The sequence below is a fragment of the Rhinoraja longicauda genome, chromosome 10 (assembly GCF_053455715.1).
Source record: "Rhinoraja longicauda isolate Sanriku21f chromosome 10, sRhiLon1.1, whole genome shotgun sequence".
NCBI classification, from domain to species: Eukaryota; Metazoa; Chordata; class Chondrichthyes; order Rajiformes; family Arhynchobatidae; genus Rhinoraja; species Rhinoraja longicauda.
In genome coordinates, this window is record NC_135962.1 from 23,657,768 (window position 1) to 23,682,207 (window position 24,440).

Sequence of the window (24,440 nt, forward strand, 5' to 3'; positions counted from 1 at the left end):
CAAATTCAGAACCTAGTGGAGTAAGAATTTCAAACACAGAGAAAACAGTTTAACGAGGAATAGAATTGACAAATACTCAGCAAAAAGTATTACTATTATTCACTACATTGTTTATGTTAAATACTTTACAGAAAGTATTTGTGTGCAGAAAGGAACTGCAGATGCTGGTTTATACCGAAGATAAACACAGAGTGCAGGAGTAACTCAGCGGGTCAGGCAGCATCTCTGGAGAAAAAGGATGGGTGACAATACGGGTCAGAACCCTTCTTCAGACTGACGAAGTGTCCCGACCCGAAACTTCACCCATCTTTTTTCTCCAGACATACTGCTTGATCTGCTGAGTTACTCCAGCACTTTCTTGTCTATCTTAGAAAGTATTAGCAAGATATAATAGATTTGTGTTATCAATGTAATATTTTCTGGAGATTTTACTGGTGTGCTTTGCAAACAGGGATTCCTCAGATGTAGTCATGCATTCTGCAGATGCTTTTGCACCCGTGGGTTACCTTCGCTTTTTGAAGTTGCATCTGGAGGACAAAGCCCATGTAAGTACCACTGTGTTATTGCTGTGAAGTCGAATTCATGTACCCATGCTAAAATGTGATGCACTTCACCAAAAGATACCAAAGTGTGGAATAATTTGATTTTATTTCATTAAGAAGTACTTTTAGGCTGAGTTTTGATTGATAAAGCAGCAGTTATTTTTGGCCTGTTGCAAAACCCTTGCATGAGCATATAGAAGTGCCTTCTATATGAGAAGTGTCTTCTCAGTCCGCCTTAACCAACCTGATCTCCCGGTGGCCGAGCACACTTCAACTCCCCCTCCCACTCCCAGTCTGACCTTTCTGCCATGGGCCTCCTCCACTGCCTTCTATATGAGAAGTGTCTTCTCAGTCCGCCTTAACCAACCTGATCTCCCGGTGGCCGAGCACACTTCAACTCCCCCTCCCACTCCCAGTCTGACCTTTCTGCCATGGGCCTCCTCCAGTGCCATAGCGAGGCCCACCGGAAATTGGAGGAACAGGACCTCATATTTTGCTTGGGCAGCTTGCGGCCCAGCGGTATGAACATTGACTTCTACAACTTTAGATAGTTCCTCTGTCCCTCTCTTCCCCTCCCCCTTCCCAGTTCTCCCTCTATCTTCCTGTCTCCACCTAAATCCTTCCTTTGTCCCGCCCCCCTGACATCAGTCTGAAGAAGGGTCTCGACCCTAAACGTCACCCATTCCTTCTCTCCTGAGATGCTGCCAGACCTGCTGAGTTACTCCAGCATTTTGTGAAATAAATACCTTCGATTTGTACCAGCATCTGCAGTTATTTTCTGACACTAGAAGTGCCTTCTCATCATAATGTGGGATCATTGCTGTAATAAGTTAGTTGAGTGAGTACACTATGTTTCTGAGATGAAATTTGAGCTGGGATAAAGTAAACATTTTACTCTGTGTGTAGAATGCCAAATTCCAATGGAACTAGTTAGTAGTGCTGAGATCATCGTTCTAATATGTCTCTTTCTGAAATGTATAGCTCAGTAGAAATCTCTCAATTTAGATACTCAAAGTGCCCCGAGTAATTATCTTGCTTTTTGTTGGAATCTTTTACTTGCTAAGAGCTCTGTGTACTTCTGGAGAGACTATAGGCATCCATTAAATAGCACTTGCTCTACTAGCTTTCAGAACTTAAAGCAGCTTAATGGATACAATGTAACACCATGTTAGAAAACTGCTAACCATTTTAACTCCCCTTCCCATTTCCACACTGACCTTTCAGTCCTGGGCCTCATCCTTTGCTAGAGAGAGGCAACACGCAAACTGGAGGAACAGCACCTCATATTCCACTTGGGTAGCTTACAACCTAATGGTATGAACATTGAATTTTACATTTTTAGGTAACTTCTACATACACCTCCATTCCCCCTCCACTTTCTCCCCCCAAACACTTCCATATAAGTCACAGGAGCAGAATTAGGCCATTCAGCACACTGATCATGGGTGACCTATCTTTCTCTCTCAACCCCATAATCTTTGTCCCCATAACCTTTGACACCCTTGCTAATCAAGAATCTGTCAATCTGCGCTTTAAAAATACCCTAAGACTTGACCATCTGTGGCAATAAATTCCACAGATTCATCACCCTCTGATTAAAGAAATTCATCATCTCCAACTAGCTTCAGTTTGCAACTATGTATCCCTCATGCCTGTTCCTATCTCTGGACTTCAATCTGCCTTTCAGATCTGCCTATATGATCAAGGCCTAACAATCTGCCTATCGTGGAACCCCGTCTCCTGAGGTCATCTGATGTCGGCCATGTTTTATCCGGCCTTCTCTCTTCTCTCTTCCATATTTCTTCCCGCTCCCCCTGAAATTAGGGCCCAACCCGAAACGTCACCTATCCATGTTCTCTGGAGATGCTGCCTGGCCCACTGAGTTACTCCGGTATTTTGTGTCTTTTTTTAGAACATGAATTATTTTGCAGTGGGTGTGCTTTAAGCACAATTTTGTTGGTGTATTTTTGCCTGTATGTCGGATGGTTCAAGTGCCATCAGAGAACCTTGAGCACGAAATCTAAGCTGACGTTTCTGTGTAGTACTTGAGAAGATGTATAGCCCTTTAGCACACTATCAATTGTGTCACATAGTCTCACAGGAAATTAAGTTAAGGAAAGGGTTTAATGACAAAAGGAACAATTTATGGCAGCTAGCTGGCAGCACGATTCCAAAATTGTGTCCAAAAATCAACTTTGTAATTTATATTCCATATTCACTTATAAATAATTTTTACATCCCAAAGATTTTGGAACTTAGCTTTTCAAACTTTCCAGCATGTTACATTGGAAACAGAATTGAACAATTTAACAATATTGGGTAGCACGGTGGCGCAATGGTAGAGTTGCTGCCTCGCACCGCTGGACACCGAGGTTCGATCCTCACTACTGGTGCTGTCTGTACAGAATTTGCAAGTTCTCCCTCGGACATGCGTGGGTTTTTTCCGGGTGCTCCAGTTTCCTCCCACATTCCAAAGATGTACAGTTTTGTAGGTTAATTGGTCTCGGTAATCTTGTAGATCATAAGATCATAAGAGATAGGAGCAGAATTCGGCCATTTGGCCCATCAAGTCTACTCCGCCATTCAAACATGGCTGATCTATCTCTCCCCCCTAACTCTATTCTCTTGCCTTCTCCCCATAACCTCTGACACCCGTACAAATCAAGAATCTATCTATCTCTGCCTTAAATATATCCATTGACTTTGCCTCCTCAGCCTTCTGTAGCAAAGCATTCGACAGATTCACCACCCTCTGACTAAAGAAATTCCTCCTCATCTCCTTCCTAAAAGAACGTCCTTTAATTCTGAGGCTATGATCTCTAGTTCTAGACTCTCCCACTAGTGGAATCATCCTCTCCACATCCACTCTATCCAAGCCTTTCACTATTCTGTACATTTCAATGAGTTCCCCCCTTATTCTTCGAAACTCCAGCGAGTAGAGTCCCAGTGCCGTCAAACGCTCATCATAGGTTAACCTACTCATTCCTGGGATCATTCTTGTAAACCTCCTCTGGACCCTCTCCAGAGCCAGCACATCCTTCCTAAGATATGGTGCCCAAAATTGCTTGCAATATTCCAAATGCGGTCTGACCAACGCCTTAAAGAGCCACAGCATTACATCCCTGTATTTGTATACAAGCCCTCTCAAAATAATTGCTAGCATTGCATTTATTTTCTTTACAACCGATTCAACTTGCAGATTAACATTTTGGGAATCCTGCACCAGCACTCCCAAATCCCTTTGCACCTCCGATTTCTGGATTCTCTCCCCATTTAGAAAATAATCTACGTCTTTATTCCTACAACCAAAATGCATGACTCCACACTTTGCCACACGAAATTCCATCTGCCACTTCTCTGCCTACTCATCCAACCTATCCAAGTCCTTCTGCAGAGTCCCTGCTTTCTCTAACTACCTGCCCCTCCACCTATTTTCGTATCATCCGCAAACTTGGCCTCAAAGCCTTCAAACCCCTCATCCAAATCGTTAATATACAACATGAAGAGCAGCGCCCCCAGCACTGAGCCCTGCGGAACTCTGCTGGTCACTGGCAGCCAACCTGAAAAAAACCCTTTATTCCCACTTTTTGCCTTCTGCCATCCAGCCAGCCTATTATCCATGCCAGTATCTGCCCTTTGATACCATGGGCTCTTATCTTCCATAGCAGCCTCCCATGTGGCAACTTATCAAAGGCTTTCTAAAAATCTAGGTAAACAACATCTACTGATTCCCCTTGTAAATCATTCCTAGTATGTGTAGGATGGTGTTAGTGTGGGGGATCGCTGGTCGGCGCAGACTCAGTGGGCCGAAGGGCCTGTTTTCATAAGGGCCTGTGTCTCTAAACTAAGCTAATCTAAATTGTAAACATGCGAAGGTCGCAAAGCTGGCTATGCTCCAAGATAACAAATCATCATGGACAGTTTCTGCTCATTTACATGCATTTCAGCGGCTGATAAAATTCAGCTCTTTGAACAGGAAGACAGACTTATGCAGCCGAACAACACGGAAACAGGCACGTCGGCCCAACTGAGATTTGGATTCAGATTAGTTGATTGTCACAAACCATATGGCATATGTGCAGAATTAATCCATTCACCCCATTGACTCTACTCCGCCATTCAATCATGGCTGATCTATTTTTCTCTCTCAACCCCATTCTCCTGCCTTCTCCCTGTAACTTTTGATGCCCTTCCTATTCAAGAGTCTATCAATCTCTGCCTTAAATCCATGAGTACGATGAAGCCAAACACAATTACAACAGAAGGTGTGTTTAAAAAAAACCAGAGTTAAGCTTCAGAAAACTGTTAAGCTTCAGAAAAAGTGCAGGAACTCTAGTCTCTCCCACGTTACCCTTTTGTCCTTAACATACTTCTAGTATCTCTTAAGATTTTCCTTTATCTTGTCTGCCAAAGCTATTTCAAGTCCTCTTTTTACCCTCCTGGTTTCCCCCCATTAGAACTTTTGAAAACTAGGGGTTTTCCCCCGACATTCCAGTTTCCTCCCACACTCCAAAGACACCCAGGGTTGTAGGTTAATTGCCTGCAGTAAAAATTGTCCCCAGTCTGTAGGATAGTGTTAGTGTATGGGGACCGATGGTCGGTGTGGTCTTGGTGGGCCAAAGGGCCTGTTTCTGCGCTGTATATCTATACTCAGCTAAACTAAACTTAGAACAGTACACCACAGGAACACCTTTGGCCCACAATATCTGTGTTGAACATGATATCAAGATAAATTAATGAACACCAATCTCATCTTTTAGTAAATATGTTTGAAAAGCTTTCATTTTTTTTCATTTGTACAGTGATAAATACACAACATTTAGCCAGTAAGTCGTTCAATATGGATATTTATTCTTGTCATCTTAAAATTGCCTTACTTAAAAATAGTGAACTTGACCCTTTTGGAGAACATTTGTCACTGCCATTAATTAAAGTATGTGAGGGTAGTGGTAGTGGCCATTGATTCTACAGTACTCACCTGCATGTTGGATTCTATTGAAGTCTTTGAACTGAATTTTTGATGCTGAGCATCATTATTTTTTTTCCTAATCAGATGTGCAGCACTTTGGTCAACGTGGGTTGTTTTTAAATGTGCTATACAAATAAAATTGACTTGACTTGACTTGATTAATGACTGATTTTCAAGTCCCCATTTAGCAAAGACAAATATCTTGATATTTTTCTGGCAGCCCTGTTTTTTCTGGTGAGTCGAAGTTACCATTCTTCCACGGTACCATTGATTCAATGTACATTTTTAAACTTTGCAAAGCTGTAAGGGGTTCATTGAGTATTTAGCCACAAGCAAGTACGGTTGATCAGAAATAAGCAAATGAAACAATTCTTGAAGCTCCCTCATTTTGAATGTGCTATGCTCCCGGGTCACTGCTGATATTCAAAGTAGCAACTCATTGGCTCATGGTGTAAATAGCACCGTTGTTTCCAGGGATATGGAAACCTTATTGGATTTGAAAACCTTATTTGGAAATGTAATGAATTTATAACTTTATCTCCTGGGAGACTCAGGAACAAATCCTGAAAATCGTGAATCACAAAAGCAGCTATGATTGCAGATGGTACATACGAATACTGGTCCAGTGTGTTTGCTGAAGTTTGCACTTTCCTTGTTTTGGACTTCATTCATATTGTATTATATTTCCACAGTTGTCGTGTTGTGTGCCAGACTACAAGTTGGCCAGCTTCATTTTTGTGTAAATTAAAACAGGGCCAAGTCTGCAGTTAATAGCCAGTATTGTTGGTGAGGGATAGTGTTGCTGTCTAACAGTGCCAGAGACCCAGTTTCGATACTAACTACAGGTGTTGTCTGTACGGAGTTTGTATGTTCTCCTTGTGACCTGCATGGGTTTTCTCTGGGTGCTCCGGTTTCCTCCCACACTCCAAGGACGTATAGGTTTGTAGGTTAATTGGCTTGGTGTATGTGTAAAATTGTCCCTAGTGTGAGTAAGATGGTGTTAATGTGCGGGGATCGCAAGTCAGCGCTGACTCGGTGGGCTGAAGGGCCTGGTTCCGTGCTGTATCCCTAAACTAAACTAAAAAAACTACCACAATATCATGTTTCATCATAAATGTTTAACCTTTGCACTATAATTCGGAAGTCTTCAGTTAACTACATGTCATGTAAAATTTTAATAAACTACCATTTGCAACCCGGGTGCTAAATGCAGGAAATATTCTAAAAACACACTTATCCCAGCTTAATTGCTGAAAGTTTCAAGGATTGGTTCTCTATTGCATAATGCAAAAGAAAACAAGGGGTATGCAGTATCATAGAAACATTATTGTACAAGGGGCCATTGGGCCCATGAGTTCCATGGTGGCCCCTGCAGACCTCTCAATCAATGTCAATCCTCCTTTCCCTTGGCTCTCAACCACACAATACCTCTTGAAAGCCTTGATTTTCTCTGCATTCAAACCCATCCAGAGATTTCCAGACCATTCTTTGCATTAATTTTTTTTTAAATTTAGTAAATTTTGCCTTTCCTTTTTTAATTTCTGCTGCCTAGTCCTTCAAGCATCCAATCTCCATTTTCCCTATCTAATATTGTCGATGTTATGTACAACTATCAAATATTCCATCAATACTCTTTAACCAAATAAGTACTCAGGGAAAATGTTTTTGATTGAGTTAGTTTAGTTATTTTTTTTAATATTGAAGCGTAACATATTACAAGAAATAATCAATCCTCAATTCATCCATGATATTCCCTGTACAATATAGAGTCACTCAATGGGGAAACAGGGCCTTCAGCTCAACTTGCCCATATCGAACCACATGCCACATCTACACTAGTCCCACCTGCCCGCTTCTGGCCCATATCCCTTAAAACCTATCCTTCCATGTATCCGTCCAAATGTTTTCTAAATATGGAGATTTTTAGTTTAGTTTAGTTTAGGGATATGAAACATGCCCTGCGGGCCCAGAGGTCTGCACCGACCAGTGATCCCCGCACACACTTAACACTATCCTGCACACTAGGGTCAATTACCATTCTTTTACCAAAACCAATTAACCTACAAACCTGTACGTCTTCGGAGTGTGGAAGGAAACTGGAGCACCCGGAGGAAACCCATGCAGGTCACGGGGAGAACGTACAAACTCCATACAGCCAGCACCTGTAGTCAATATTGAAACCAAAGATCTCAGAGGAAACCTACGGGGAGAACGTACAAACTCTGTACAGACAGCGCCCATAGTCAGGATTGAACCAGTGCTGCAAACAGCGTCAGGCAGCAACTCTACTGCTGCGCCACCATTTTACTTTTGTTAGGTAACAACCTTAGCTCATGCAGCTATTTAAAAAATTTCTAAGTATTATAATGGATCAAAATAGATGTAAATTCTAAAATTTATACTAGATTTGAAATCATTTTCTCAATGTTAAACCCGTTCCCTCCCCTTGCCTGGCAGAATCTAAGTAGGAGAGCAGTTGGGCAGTTATGTAATAAAGAGGAACTACAGATGCTGATTTATACCAAAGATGGACACTAATTGCTGGAGTAACTCAGCAGGTCAGGCAACATCTCTGGAGAAAATGGATCAGTGATGTTTCAGAACAAGACCCTTCTTCAGTGAGGAGGGGAATTATTTTCTCGTTTTATGTGGAATGAATGCCCCACAAGAAAACATTGGGCCTTGTTCCCACTCCCTTGGTGATCTTCCCCTCATAACATGTAATGGGCTGACTGGTGTGGATCCCCAGTGGTGACCTCCTGCTGCAAATGTTAATATTGCAGGAGCCATTTCCTGCAGACCTCTGAAGACTGTCAAAGTCCCGTTAGTCTTATCCAGCCATTCCCATCAGCCATGTAAATTTGCTGCCACTTCAGGAAGACCACAGAAGTGAGTTTGCTGTCATCGAACCAAATGTAGTTACGTATTTTACATGAAGAGAAAATTCATGTTTAACTAACAGGGCGGCACAGTAGCACAGCAGTAAAGCTGCTGCCTTACAGTGCCAGAGACCCGGGTTCAATCCTGACTATGGGTGATGTCTGTATGGAATTTGTACGTTCTCCCAGTGACTGCCTGGGTTTTCTCCGGGTGCTCCAGTTTCCTCCCACACTCTAAAGATGTATAGGTTTGTAACCTAATTAGCTTCAGTAAAAACTGTAAATTATCCCTCGTGTGTAGGATAGTGTTAGTGTATTGAATGATCACTGGTCAGGGTGGACTTGGGCCAAAGGGTCATTTCCCGCGCTGTATCTATAATGTTTAAAGTAAAGTGAAATCTAACTTTTTTTTAAAGCATCTACCTTCTAGCAGAGCCCTCGGTGTTCTGCAGCCTTGTTCGTCCTGTGTTATTCAGGAGACGAGCACAGAAAACGATGATTACAAAGAGATATCAAAACCACAGGTTACCTGGGATCTCACCGCAAGTAGTTATTCTGATGCTGGTAAGTTCATGACCAAAATATACGGATGCACCCTAATTCACACTGGGCGATCAATGAAAAATAGCAAGTGAAAACTTCCTGCATTCATAACTAATAGTAGCTTTGCTTGACTTGGAATTATAGAATCTTACCGCCATGAAGTTGTTGCCTCTTTCATAGAACCGTCTAAATCTGTTTCATACTCCACCTTTTCCTTCATAGCTGTTATTTATTCTATTCAAATTTGTCTATACGCTATCAGTAAGTTCCTGTAGAATTGCACGTAATACATTCCTGATCTTAACCTCTCACTAATATCCTAATTTCCCATCTAGTTCTTTAGCCAGTTATGTTAGATTTATGAATTCTGGTTGCCAATGCAGTTGCCAAAGAAAAATGGTTTCTCCTTGCCTTATACAAAAACGAAACCTTTATGAATTTAAGGCATTCGGTTAGTCTCTTCTAAACAACCTACTCAGAGGAGATCAATTTCAGTTTGTCTAATCCATGTTCACATCTGAAGAACTTCATTGATGATGATTTGCTGGAGGAGGCTATTTGATCCATTGTAGATGAGATAGCTCTTTGAAAAACCTATGGATTTAGTCCCCACCCCTGTTCTTAACCCAGTAATAATTTTATTTTTAAATGCTTATCCTGTTGGAAAATTGCAATTGAATCTTCTTCCAGTTCCTTGTGAGGCTGTGCTTCAGATCACAATGAGCCACAGGAGGTTTCCTGTGTCACCTTTGGTTCCATGAGTAGTCACTGATGGAGGATGGCACAGTGGTGCAGCGGTAGAGTTGCTGCTTTACAGCGCCAGAGACACAGGTTCGATCCTGACTATGGGTGCTATCTGTGTGGAGTTTGTACATTCTCCCTGTGATTTTGTGTGTTTCCTCTGAGTGCTCTGGTTTCCTCCCACATCCCAAAGATGTGCAGGTATGTAGTTAATTGGCTTCTGTAAATTGTCCCTAGTGTGTAGGATGCGAAACTGGGATAACATAGAACTAGCGTAAGGGTTTTCGCTGGTCGGTGCGGATTTGGTGGGCCGAAGAGTCTGTTTCCATGCTGTATCTCTAAAAACTATTTTTTTAAATCTGTGTCATTTAGTTTGGAACCTTCCCTCCATGCAATCAATTTCTCCTCATTTATCATGTCAAAGTATAACTCTTTTGCTATTGTCCTTCGTGCTTCTATTAAATAAGGCAGGAGTCCACTTTTAATACCTTTATTATAGCTTTTTCAAGTTGTTTTGCACCTTTCAAAGGATCGTATACCCTCAGCCCTGGGTTTGTTCCTACACTCTCTTTAAAATCCCACCATCTAATCATATTACTTCTCCATTTCAAATCAAGTCAAGTTTATTTGTCACATACACATACAAGATATGCAGTGAAATGAAAGGTCACCCACAGTCCAGCAATAGAGCAATAAAAATAAACAATTTCACACAAAATCACAACCAACACAAACAAAAAAAAAAGAATTATCCATCACAGTGAGTCTCCTCCAGTCACCTCCTCACTGTCTTACAAACTATCCCCAGCGCCATCCTTAAAAACATCCTCTCTACCTCTCCCAGTGGTTTTCCCAACCAGCCCAAAGTGCAGGTTCTCAAACTTCTACACGATACTCTAGCTGCTGTATAACTAGCCCCTTGCAGCATGTTAACATTACATGCTTCATTTTCTGCTATGCTTTGATTTAGAAAGCCAGGTGCCTTATACATTTTTAAACCGTCATCTCCAATTGCCATAGCATCTTTAAAGATCTGTGAAGACGGGTCCCTGTGCATTTGTAGTCCCTTCAAAACACTATTGTTTAGGTTCTCTTGTTCCCCGAGCAAATGACTTATTAAAAGGAAGTTGATGTGCAGCAGTAAAAATTCCTTGCTGAGATTGTAAACGATGTTAGATGTGGGTGGCCACAGAGGCGCAGCGGTTGAGTTGCTGCCTTCCAGTGCTTGCAACACCGCAGAGCCCGGGTTCGATCCCAACTACGGGTGCTGTCTGTACGGAGCTTGAATGTTCACCCTGTGACTGTGTGGGTTTTCTCCGAGATCTTCAGTTTCCTCCCACACTCCAAAGACGTACAGGTAATAAGTTAATTGGCTTGGTATCTTGTTCGTCTTTGGAATGTGGGAGTAAACCGGCACACCCGGAGAAAACTTACATGGTCACAGGGAGAACATACAAACACCATGCAGACAGCATCTGTAGTCAGGATCGAACCCGGGTCTCTGGCTCTGTAAGTCAGCAACTCCAGCACTGCACCACCGTGCCATCCTATGCCTGTTAGGATAGAGCTGGAAAAAATAGTTCACCATGTGCCTACTGAGTAAAAGTGGAAATTATCAAATATCTTTCAAGAATAACTGGAATACTGTTGTCAGCAGAAATTGCTGACCGCCTTTGTCCCACTTAAATTTCAAACTTAGTTTTTTAACTTTGAAGCATAACCAAATGATAGGGAATGCATTCATTGTCAAAATTATATAAAAGCTCTTCCTTTGACATCCTGTTTCAAATTACAGTGGTTTATAGTTGAGGTCTGACAGATAGTTCGGAATGCATTCATAATAGAGATATACATCAAGGATCTTAAACACGCAAAGTTCTGAAACCATTAACGGATAAATTGTATAAATAGGAATAAGTAACAGTGCAATTGGAGATCTGAAGCTTTCACTGGGGTTACAGATTCTATCTGCACCAAAACAGATTTTTAAAGAGTGCTGTGGGTGTCGTTCATGACATGGTTCTGGGAAAACTTACATTTGGTTCCTGGTAGATGTCAAGTTACTTGATGCAGGAGGGATATCAGTGGATGACCAATTATTCAAGTCACTTTGAAAAGCAAAAGGGAAAACAGCAGTCATGATTCCTGGCAAGATTGCTTGCTGCAAAGTGAGTAAATACAGGCATTTGACTCGTGCAGGGTTAGTCTCGGCTGTTAACTTTTACAATTTTACACTTGCTCATTTGTATTGAGACACAGGGTAGATCGTATTAGATTACATTTCCATTTGTGTTTCAATGCCAAAAAATGGCAAATAAATGGCAAATAAAGGTACTTTTTCTGACTGAGCCATTTTAATTCAAGTACATCTTTACTAAAAAAACATTGAATATCATTAAATAATATCAGTAAATCCTGTGTGTGTATGCGTGCAATAAAACTAGTAAATCCGGTATATGTGTGTGTATGTATGCGTGCATTAAAACTAGTAAATGCTGTGTATGTAAGTGCGCATTATAACTAGTAAATCCTGTATATGTGTGTGTATGTATGTGTGCACTAAAACCGGTAAATCCTGTGTGTGTGTATGGGTGTGTGCGCACGTGTGCATGAGTGTGTATGCACGCTTGTGTGTTTGTGTGCATGTATGACCAAATTCAGTTGCTGCTGTGGCAGGCTGTTCAACTGCCAGATGGCCTCATGACATCCTTTAATAATTTTAAATGAAACTTTTGTCCTCCATGAATTCACTCTATAGAATGAAATTGTGATTTATTTTCTTTCAGTGAAGTTAGATCATTGGTCTGTAAAAACGAAGAAAGGCTACCAGTGGATTAGTGGGCCATCTATTCCCATGGAAGGGAAAAGCATTAATGATGCAACAAAACAGACATTTTCATTGTTGCAAGGTACTTCCTTAATGTTTTTAAATTTCAGCTTTGAAAAGTTCAAATAACCCATTTTTATTGCAAAATGTTCAAAATGTATTAGAATAATGGATTGCAAGTCGAGGCATAGATTTGGAAAATGCTACTGTCCTTAACTTCAGAGCAACAATATCTTGCTAAGATCAAATGTCCCATTATGTGCAAAAGAAATGACTTGTAGTCTATTTCCCCCAAAGTAATGATGTACATGACACAGGCAGATGTAGTGGAACGTTTTGAATTTGGCATAATATATCCTGATATAGCCAACCTCTCCTTTGTTATGTGCTGTGAAATAAAGATAATTCTAATCACGTTCTAGGATTTAAGGTAAAAATGGTGCTAACACTTCAAGACTTACAAAAATTGACATTTACAGCATAATGGCTTATGTGAAATAAAGATATACATCAGCGTACATACATTCTACATTTGCAGTGGCTTTCTCCAATAGCATTATCTCTATCCCAGCATAAATGTTTAACAACATTGTTCCATCTTTGCAGATCAGAACAAAAGGAGAAAATAAATGTGATTGAAAAACTTCTCTCAGAATATATTAATGTATATTTTTATTTTTATTAAAGTTTGTTTTGTTTTATTGCAGTGGAATTGGAAATGAAAGATTATACATTGTCGGATATTATACTGCTTCACCTGTACATAAAGGACATAAGTGACTTTGGCATCATAAACTCAGTGTATCAATCCTACTTCAACATAAACCCACCTGCAAGGTAATGGAAATGCTATCTTTGGCCATTTTGACTGATGAATTTTACTGTTTCATAAACATAAATACTTTTAGATTGAAAAATATCAAGCAAGTTGAGAGGGGGAGTGAAAACAATGCATCTTTCTAAAACACCCTTAAATCTGACAAATACTCATTCATGTATAAAATTACTAGGCTACTCCCTATAAAATAGGTAATAAATTAATTTACTCTGTCTTTTAACAATGCACAATAGTTTTTACTTTGTTATTGGAAAACAGGTTCAATGTAACTAAACTTCTTATGATCAACAGAGAAAAAATGCAGAATTATGTTGCAGAATGTCATTCTTGATCCTTAAGGGCGGCACGGTTGCACAGTGGTAGAGTTGCTGTCTTACAGTGCCAGGGACCCGGGTTCAATCCTGACTTCGGGTGCTGTCTGCATGGAGTTTGTACATTCTCACCATGCCTGCGTGGGTTTTCTCTTGGTGCTCTGGTTTCTTCCCACTCTCCAAAGACATAGAGGTCTGTAGGTTAATTGCGGGGAGTTCTGGTCAGCACGGACTTTCAACAAACAATACTTAATTAATCTGATATGGATAAAGAGGCCATTCAGCCCATCAGTTCCATTGCACTGCTCCCAACATGCTGATCCTATCAGTTTAAATCTTTTATTTTCCTATAATACTGAAACTTATTCTTTCTCATGCCCATCCACTTCCCTGTTTAAATTATTGAACAGCTTGTATTATATGCTGGTATTTGCAGCTTTCAAAAGTATGAGGATCAAAAATCTGGCCTGAACTTCAACTTGAGTTTCCAAATTTCGAACGAGTTAGTTGTCAGTGCTGACTTCCAGAGACAGTCTGTGTAAAAGCTTGTTGTCAAAGGAAGAGCAACCACAGATATCTTGCTTATTATAGTTTAAAAAATCTATGCTCAGTTGACATCTCTATCTTGTTATCTACTCAAGCCACTGACTTTACTTTTAGTTTAAGAAAATAACTGCAGATGTTGGTACAAAAAGAAGGTATTTATTTCACAAAATGCTGGAGTAACTCAGCAGGTCAGGCAGCATCTCAGGAGAGACGGAATGGGTGACGTTTCGGGTCGAGACCCTTCTTCAGACTGCTTTTAGTTTACTTTACTTTAGAGGTACAGCACAGAAACAGGCCCTTCGGCCCACCGAGTCCATGCCAACCAGCGATCACCCCATACACTCGCATAATCCTACACAGTATTGACAATTTACAATTTTACTGAAGCCAATTAATCTGTACCTCTAGGAGGAAACCGGTGCACCCAAAGAAAACTCAAACAGTCCCAAGGTGAACGTACAAACTCTTTTCAGACAACTCCCGTAGTCTGGATCGAACCCGGGTCTCTGGCGCTATGAGGCAGCAACTTTACCGCTGTGCCACTGTGCCGCTCTGACGTTCATATTTTAATTAGAAAGTTTATAATCTCTCTCACTCCGTACACATTCCCAACTCTTAAAAAGGTACAATCGGTACTGTGGCATTCTTGCCATTCAACATGTTTGGGGTTAGCAACAAACCAGTGTAAGTTCAGCTCACTCCCAATGGAAACACTTACATGAGGATGCACTGTTCTTCAATTTTAATCCTTGCCAAGTAAAAAGAGCATCCGAAACAAGGGTACAACACACCAGAATCGCAGACACCACTTAAACTTTGAAATGTAATGGTATTCTATTTTTTTAAACATTGGTGAAATATTTTGAGTCTGTCTCAGCCACGAGCCTGATCAACAGTGCCTTTGAAAGTGAGTCCAGGTGCACTTGGCTGTTCTTATTGCCCAGAATGGAATCTTTCAGATTGGGAATAATTCCAATTTTTAAAAAAAGATTTCATGGCTCTCAGAAACAAGAAAAAATATTCAACCGAGGTACAAATAACAATGGTTTTACTCATTCATAATTAAAATGTCTTCCATTTATTTAGCTTTGTTGATGCTTTTATAGTTTCTTGAAAAGATACAGTCTTAGATGGAGCAAGTAAGCATCACCAGAATTGACACGGTTAAACTAAAAGCAGATTAAATAGCAAGTATGATTAGAGTTTAATGAAATTTATGATTTATCGAGTTGCAGGAGGAAAGAAAGGTTTATTAATTTTGAATTGCAACAAAAGAATTAGTCAAATTGTATCATGGTAGTAAATCTTCTTTTGAATGCTGTGAAGACATAGCATTGAAGACACAAGGAAAAGGAAGGACGAGGATGAAATATTTGGAGTTTGAAGAACAGATGGAAAGTTAAACTTAACGCAAATCATGCCAGCGCTAGTACAATTTACCAGGCAAGGGTTGACACTGCCTATTCTAACAGACCTGCACATTTATAGCACACTTCCACAAAGGTTTTCTTCGGAAAGGGAAACTTTAATTCTGAAAGAAAGTACAAGTTTTTTTCAACTTTGAATCATCAGTTTTGGTCGTCAGAAACAGTCCTGTATCATAGATCTTAACGTGAAAAAAAGATTTGTTGTTTGTGCCTTCTTGTCACAAAAGGAAACTTCACCTATTAAAGATTTGGAACACTGGAAGAGTTTTTATTGGGAGATGTTTTGGGATTTATTTAATTTCCAAAATTTGATATCTAAAGCAGCTAAAAAATAGTTAAAGGGCTCTTGTTATCATGAACATTTTAAATAAAATGTCCCAAGTTGAAATGCTGCAACTTCTGTTCTATCTATTCACAAAAGCACACACAGATGGACACATGGTTCACCCAGTCAAAATAAATCTGAAGTGTCTGTGATGGGTGTAAATGATGGTAGTACAGATGTCCAACTCGGTTTCTCTCTGCTTCTACCTGGACCGGATGAAGAGACATCTAGAACTCCAGGAGTGTGCTTTGGACAATGGAATATGGTCATTAATTATCTTTTCCTATACTTCCTGACTGATTCTGTCCAAAGAAGAGTCCCAACCTGAATCGACATCTATCCATTCCCTCTGCAGATGCTACCTGGCCCGCTGAGTTTCTCCAAACCTTTGTGTTTTCCCATTGATTCTTGGATCATGCTCTCAATGTTGACAAGTCCAAGGAGCTGATTGTTGACACCTGGAGGGGAAAACCAGGGATCCACAAACCTGTCTCCATTGATGGGACGGTAGTGCAGAGAATCAACTGCTTCAAGTTTGTGGCGTGCATATCTCTGATGATCTGCCTGGACCCAGCACATCGATGCAATCATAAAGAAAGCCTCTACTTCCTTTGAAGATTGAGGAGATTCTGTCTGTCAATGAATACTCTCTCGAACTTGTACAGCAGTACAATAGAGAGCTGGTTGCAACTTGAATGCGCAGGAACGAAGGTGACTACAGACAATGGTAGACACTGCCTCGTCCATCACAGGTACTGACTCAGCCACTGCCCATGGGATCTACAGGAGACGCTGCCTCAGAAAGGCAGCCAATATCATCAAAGACCCACACCACCCTGGTTACATTCTCATTTCACTATTACCATCAGGAACAAGGTACTGTAGCCTTGAAACCATGACCACCAGGTTCAAGAACAACTTATTCTCAGAAACGATCAGACTCTTGAGCACTGCATAATACTAATCTCTGCAACTAGGATCTTCCATGGACTGTGTCTTTGGCTGCACTATAGACTTTTGTTTGCAATATTAAGGTTACCTAGTATTGCAGTTATTAATTTATTGTATTTTTGATTATTATATATAATATGTGTGTTGTTGCATTTACGGGCCTGTCAAGCTGCACCAAGTAAAAATGTCATTGTTCTGTTGTTGGTACCTATGACAATTAAACACTCCTGATCTACTCTCTTGTAAAATGTACTGCATGTAGACAAACATTGTAAATTAATATTTTTTATGAATATGAATCCATTAGTTTATATTCATTTCACCAAACAGTACAACAACCATAAAATTGGATAGCCTGATTGTCAAATTGTCCAAAAATGCACGACAGAAGTAATAAGAGGAAACAAAACTTTTTGTTTTGAAACATGCGTATTTATGAGTTCGATGGTGATGTTTTCCCAGGGGTCAGGACTGGTGCAGCTGCTTTTTTTGCCATATGTCTGTAAATGATTTATTCATGGGCCTGCAGAATAACATTTCCAAATTTGTAGATCATACAAAGCTTGGTTTGATGAACAATGCCAGGTATAGTAATGGAATGTACAGAAGGGCCAGCAGAATGGCAGAGTCATGCCAGATAAAATCTAACACAGACAAGATTGAAGTGATTCACTTTTGCAGAAGGAGCAAGGCAAGACAACACAGACCAAATGGCACAGTGAGAGAATAACAGAAAGGCATGTATCTTGGATGTACAAATGCAAAAACTTTGAAAAAAATATAATTGAGAGAGTCACTCGCCTATAGTTTGGTGGATAATCCCCCTTGCCCTTCGAATAAAGAGGAACAACATTGACTATTCCCCAGTGCTCCGGGACCTCACTGTGGCTCAAGAGGAAAGTAAAATGCATCAAGGCCCCAGCAATCTTTTCTCTTTCCTCTCTCGATAACATGGGATAGATCCCAACAGGCTCCAGGGATATCCACCTTAATGTTGTCAACCCCTTCTTCTCGAGAACAACATGCCCTGTAATATCAGCACACCCCACACTGATCTCACTGTCCTCCATGTCCTTGATCTTGGTAAATACTGATGCAAAATTACTTATTTTGTTTCTCGCTCACCTCCTCTGACTCGTCGTAAACTCCCTCCTTTGTCTTTGAGTGGATTGGTGTGCGATACCTTAACTTCCAGGTGGCACAAGTTGAAAGTTTTGGTCAAAAGCAACAAGGGGGATACGAGGATTTTTTTTTCATGTGTAGCAAATCATAATGATCTGATGTTCACAACTTTTAGGTTTAGGTTTATTATTGTCACATGCACTGAGGTACAGTGAAAAGCTTTGTTTTGCATGCTATCCAATCAAATCAGATAAACCATACATAGATACAATCAGTTCAAAAGTGCAATAGATAGAGCAATGGGAAAGAAACAGAATATAGTTCTCAGCATTGTAGCGTATCTGATCCTTAGACAAAGTTCAACATCCTCAATGGGGTAGAAATGAATCGAACAGTACCCTAGCTTATGGATGTACCATTCAGAAGCCTGTTAACAGAGGGGAGAAAGCTGCTCCTGAGTCTGGTGCTATGCACTTTCAAGTTTCTATACACTTTGCCAGATGGGAGCAGACAGATGAAAGAACGACCAGGATGGGACGTCTTTGATTATATTGGCTGTTTTTCTGAGGCGTGGATGGAGTCAATATTGGGAAGTCTGGTCTGCGTGATGGACTGGCTATATCAACAACTTTAGAAGTGTTGGAAACAGACAGGGTTTTCAACAGGAAATTGGTTCAACACTTGAGGGAAAATGATTTGCAGGGCTCTCGTGACAAGGTTTGGGCCTGGAATAGCACTGGCACAAATTCAATGTGTTGAGTGGCTTCTTGCTATGCTGCACCAATTCTGTTTAAAGAGAAATGCATTCACAGATGAAATTAAAGAGTGCGCATTTTGTAGTACCATGCATTCACTTCTGATACACAGTTATGTCAACCCCCCAACAAGGAAGCGAAAAGGAGCAAGGAATTGAGTTTTCCTGGGAAAATGTCTTTAAGCAAATTGACTATGATAGTGGCATGTGCAATATGCCAGAAACATTAGAAGTCAAAACAATCCACATGGTAAAACTAAGTGTTAAATTCCCCCTGTGTTTTCCTAGAGTTTGTGTGGAAGTCCCGTTACCCGATGGAGTATCACTTCAAGTTGATTGCCTTGTACACAAAAGTGAGTCAACTCTCCAGGATATAACAAAAGGGCAAAAGGAAGTTATGCATGTTCAGAGTATTTCACACTGGGCACCTGCGAACATTGGACCTTACAGCCAGTCAGTTAAGGTAAGCGATGATGGTGCTTAAGAAGTGATGAACTAAGCAAGGAATAATGCTACTGTACCATGTTATACTGAAGGCCAGCATAGTCTTTGTCACAGTAAATACCCTCTGTCCAGACTGCTTCTGTTATTTGATGATGCAAATTCAATGCACCACGAGCCACACAATATTTTGAGAAAAGCACATCTCGCGTGTGGGGCGGCACGGTGGCGCAGCAGTGGAGTTGCTGTCTTACAGCGCCAGAGACCCGGGTTCAATCTTAATTACGTGTGCTGTTTGTATGGAGTTTGCACGTTCTTCCTGTGACCATGTGGATTTTCCCCAGATGCTGCTACAGTTTCCTCCCACACTCCATTGACGTACAGGTTTGGAGGTTAAATTGATTCGATAATTCCTTAGTGTCTAGATTAGCACCAGTGCACAGGGATAGCTGATCGGCGCAGACTCGGTGGGCCGAAGGCCTATTTTTACATTGTATCTCTAAACTGAACTAAACTTAATTTAGTTTAGAAGGTAATTAGTTTCGTAGCTACAGCTGATAGTTCAACAGGGAGGTAAGAACGGCTGCTAAATGTGTTAAAAACCACAAGCGAAAATCAGACCTTATAAATGTATGTATTGTGCTGGAAAGAAGACTGATGACAGTGACACAGAATAACTATTTAGTTGTAATAATGTTTAAGTAATTTGAGTCATTAAAACCAGCTCATGTTTCTGATATGTAATATTATACCCTGCCGTAACAATGGAGACATTTATTGACAGAGCTCTTCACAGCTGTCACTTCTGCTTGGTTCAACGTACCTGGGGGGCAGCAACCATTTAGTTTCTGTTAATAAAGCCTATTTAGGTGACAGACCCACCATTGGGCTGATTTGCTACTTCAAGGAGAGTTGGCTGTTTTTTTCCTTGTTCTTCTCGAACATAGTTGCGTCTTGAGTCATCATAGGGTATCAACTACAAAAGCTCCTAGATGAGACATGAAAGGTGATAGAGCATTGGATTTTTATTTAAGTTTTAGTTGTTCGCAGACGACAAGGAATTCTGCATCATGGGATCATTTCCATTCTGCACCGGACTAAAAATGTAAAAACCCAATTGTGACGGTTTTATTTAAAGAAAGTTCATCTGTGAAGGACATCATTTAGTTTAGAGACACAGTGCTGAAACAGGCCCTTCAGCTCACCCATTCCATGCCGACCCCATACACTAGCGCTATCCTACACACTAGGGACAATTTACAATCTTTACCGAAGCCAATTAACTTACAAACCTACAAACCTGTACGTCTTTGGAGTGTGGGAGGAAACCGAAGCACCCGGAGAAAACACATGTGGTCACAGGGAGAACGTACAAACTACATACAGACAGTACCCGTAGTCAGGATCGAACCGGGTCTTTGACGCTGTAAGGTAGCAGCTCTATCGCTGTGCCGTCCATAGTTCGCTGAGTGGGCTCGGTTTCAAACCAAGATACCAGAAGTGAAAGAATCTCAGCTCTCATACTGACTTCTATAGCTTTACTTCCAGCAGTGTCACAGCTGGTGGAGCTGCTCCTTCCCAGTGCCAGAGACCCGGCTTCGATGGACGGACACCCTAGCTATGGGTACTGTCTGTGCGGAGTTTGCATGTACTTCCTGTGACGCACGTGTATGCCCCGGGTGCTCCTGTTTCCTCCCACATTCGAAAGACGTGCAGGTTTGTAGGTTAATTGGCCCTCTGTAAATTGCCCCTAGTGCATAGGGAGTGGGTACAAAAGTGGGATAACATAGAACTAGTTTGCACAATGGTCGGCGTGGACTCGGTTAGCCGAAGGGCGTTTATCCATGCTGTAACTTTCAAATCAGTGTACATCGGCCAGTCTGAGTGCCGAGAAACAATCTCTGTTTCAATGAGAATGATAGAATAATAAATTTTGTATTTTAGTAATCTCAGGAGAATATTTTGCCTAAAGCCTAGATTGCAATTAATGTAACGATTATAATTTATAGCTCATTAGCTTTTGCTGTTAAATACTTTAGTCAAATTATTTTTTTAATGTTTGTTCCCCTTTGATGGTCAATATAATTGACAAGATAAATTACCAGCCCTTATTGATACTAAAGCTAATTTTGACATGCTCCATCAAGAATTGTTCTATGCAGAATAAAATTCTGTGTCAGAACTATCAGTTTAATTTGCCAGTCAAAATGTCTTTCTCAGTTATCAGTGGAAGATAATTAGCCGAGGATCAGCAGAGCAGAGTGCGGAGAAGGTTATAAGGTTTTGTGCTGAAATACTGTACTCTGTGTACAGATCAATTAGGACGCTTAACTTCATTTATAGTACGACAAAATTAATCCCATAAAAATGAGTGATCTCAGAGGAGTCAGTTGTCAGCTTCTGGCAAGATCACTTTGCCATAATCTATTAAAAAGCAGCTTTTATCAAGGCTTGCCTTTGTCATATTTTATGGATTTTTTCCATAAACACTGCCTATACTTCATAAATGTCTCAATTTTCTAGTCTATTAACATGACTTCAAAAGCAATTGATAAAAGGACAGTGCTTGCATGAAATAATACACCAATAACTTGAGGTGCTAAAGGCAATAACAGTGGTTAGACATCTTCACATGGCTTGCGAAGTAAAACAGCTCTAGAATATAACTCACTGCCCGTTGACCAAAAAGGATTCATCAAATTAATTGGGAATTGTAAGGATATCCATTCGCGTAGATTCTAAAATATTTTGGTTTTTTTATATTACTAACTTTTATGGTAAAAGCAACAGTAGAAAATAAACCTGCAAATCTAATCACCTCGCTTCAGATAATAGTCATACCTTTATCTAAAAATAGTCTTGAAGTCAACATTTTGCTGTAATTTCATGTAAATGGCAATGTGAAAGAATGCAAATAATTTTGCACGTTCCGCAATTGTTAGAAGTGAAAAGAACAAGTCAAATAATTCTTCATTCTGAAGAAGCGTCCCGACCCGAAATGTCACATATCCATGTTCTCCAGAGTTACTCCAGCACTTTGTGTCCTTTTGTGTAAACCAGCATTTGCAGTTCCTTGTTTCTACGATAAAATAATTCTGTTCCTATTTAATTAATAACAATTGAGTCATCTATGTTATTCTTTTTTTTTAAATTACATTGCCCACATGCAATAAAAATTTAAATAAATCCCCCCAAAAATGTAATGGTCACAGACATTATCAATTGCTCATGATACAATGGCTTTTTATGATTTTCTGTTCAGCTTGCTGGATTTTACTACACGGTTGTTGGAAAGATGCCAACTGGATGTCTAACTAATATCCATTATAATGTGATTTTGATATGTCCTGTGCATACACCATTTTTAAAAAGCACGTGCAATATATGGCTGACGTTGATGTAAAATGATTGGAAAACGCTCACAACATGTCGACTAGCAGATACTTGTTTTGCCAATGAGTTGTAAGATTTCTTTTCCAAAAGCTAAATTATTTAAATTTAATTGGAGCTATCTAAAGTAGTGAACTACCTAGACCTTTCCCTCATTTCAGTCACTTCTTTCAGACGAGGAAGGCAGGCAAGACATAAGGAACAATAAGACCTAAGAAATAAAACTGAACTGTAAGTTTGATCTTAGTCACATCACAGCACAAGCACAGACACTTTGTTTTGGCAGCATTGATACTGCATGCAGATAATCTAATTGCACTTATCTGTTCTGTTCTTTTATTCCTTCCCCCTTTCTCCTTCAATCATTTTTGTGGTCTAATTTTGAAAATTGGCATAGGTTTTCACTCAGCCAGCACTAATAGCAGCAAGTATTACAGTCTCATAACTCTGCAAAGATTGTTCTTCTGCTCCATGTTCTAAATCTCTTGCATTTCATTTCTCATGTTTTACTTCCCTTTCAACTGCCAGAAGCAGGCTTGCCTTGAAATTACGTCGTATGAAAATCTTTGTTTCTGGGAAGACAATGGAATTATGTGGAAGACAGGCATGAAATGCTGGAGTAACTCAGCGGGTCAGGCAGCAATTTACGGTCAATTAGGTCTGAAGAAAGGTCTCGACCTGAAACGTAACCTATTCCTTTTCTCCAGAGATGCTGCCTGATCCACTGAGTTACTCCAGCATTTTGTGTCTATCTTCAGTGTAAACTACAGCATCTGCAATTCCTTCCTACACAATGGAATTATATAGTTTGGTGCCTCACCCTGGACATTAGTTTGGACATTTTCCATACAAATGTTGCTTGTATGCATGATCCATTTTTGCCAGACAGGCAAATAATGATGTCATTCATTTGGAGCATTCACAGGTGATAATCAATCACACTTGTCATTGCTCCTTTACTTTAGTTTATTATTGTCACTTGTACCGAGGTACAGTGAAAAGCACTTTTGTTGCATGCTAACCAATCAGCGAAAAAACTATATATGATTACAATCAAGCCGTCCACAATGTACAGATATCGGATAAAGAGAATAACGTTTAGTGCTAGATAAAGCCCAGTAAAAGTCTGATTAAAGATAGTTCGAAAGTCTCCAATGCGATAGATTTTAGGTCAGGACCGCTCACTAATTGGTGATAGGATTGTTCAGTTACCTGATAATAGACGTTCCTCTTCTGTAATTGTTCACTCACAACCCAACGAGGTTTTCAGTGTACTTGCCATGGCCCTCGAACTATTTTTAATCGGACTTTACTGGACTATATCTTGAACTAAACGTTATTCCCTTTATCTTGTATTCTTACACTGCGGTCATCTTGATTGTAAGCATGTGTAGTCTTTCCGCTGACTGGATTGCATGTAACAAAAAGCTTTTCACTGTACCGGAGGTACACTTGACAATAAACAAAACTAAAAAATAAAGAAATAACTTTAAAAAAAAGAACCTCCCTGAGAAGATCCTCCAAGCCCACATCTAATACAACAAAATAAACCCACACCCCTCCCACCTTTGTCTTTGTCTCCTTCAGCACTATTTGCAGCCCTGATCTATTGTCGGTATTGCCATCAGAACCATCCTCACCCAACCTCTTCCCAACTGATCCATGATATTCCTATCACCCAGAGCTCCCAATCCATTGACCCCCACCCTCAACACACAACCCTGGCCTTGATTTCCTTTGGTTTCTTTCTTGATGCAACATGCAGAGAAAAGGTGTCAAGTTAGGAACAGGTGACGTACAACGAGATCTGGGTGTCCTAGTGCATCAGTCACTG

The 24,440-nt window shown here is 40.3% G+C and overlaps 1 protein-coding gene across 2 annotated transcripts in view; it reads left to right on the forward strand.

Moving 5' to 3' along the window:
• dph6 (diphthamine biosynthesis 6) overlaps positions 1–24,440 on the forward strand; it is a 208,677-nt gene that overhangs the window by 81,556 nt on the left and 102,681 nt on the right. For both annotated transcript variants that reach the window (XM_078406398.1, XM_078406399.1), the window contains 5 exons: positions 452–545; positions 8,807–8,954; positions 12,461–12,583; positions 13,209–13,338; positions 19,064–19,238. In XM_078406398.1, the coding sequence (XP_078262524.1) occupies positions 452–545; positions 8,807–8,954; positions 12,461–12,583; positions 13,209–13,338; positions 19,064–19,238 (670 nt within the window). The remainder of the gene's footprint in view (positions 1–451; positions 546–8,806; positions 8,955–12,460; positions 12,584–13,208; positions 13,339–19,063; positions 19,239–24,440) is intronic.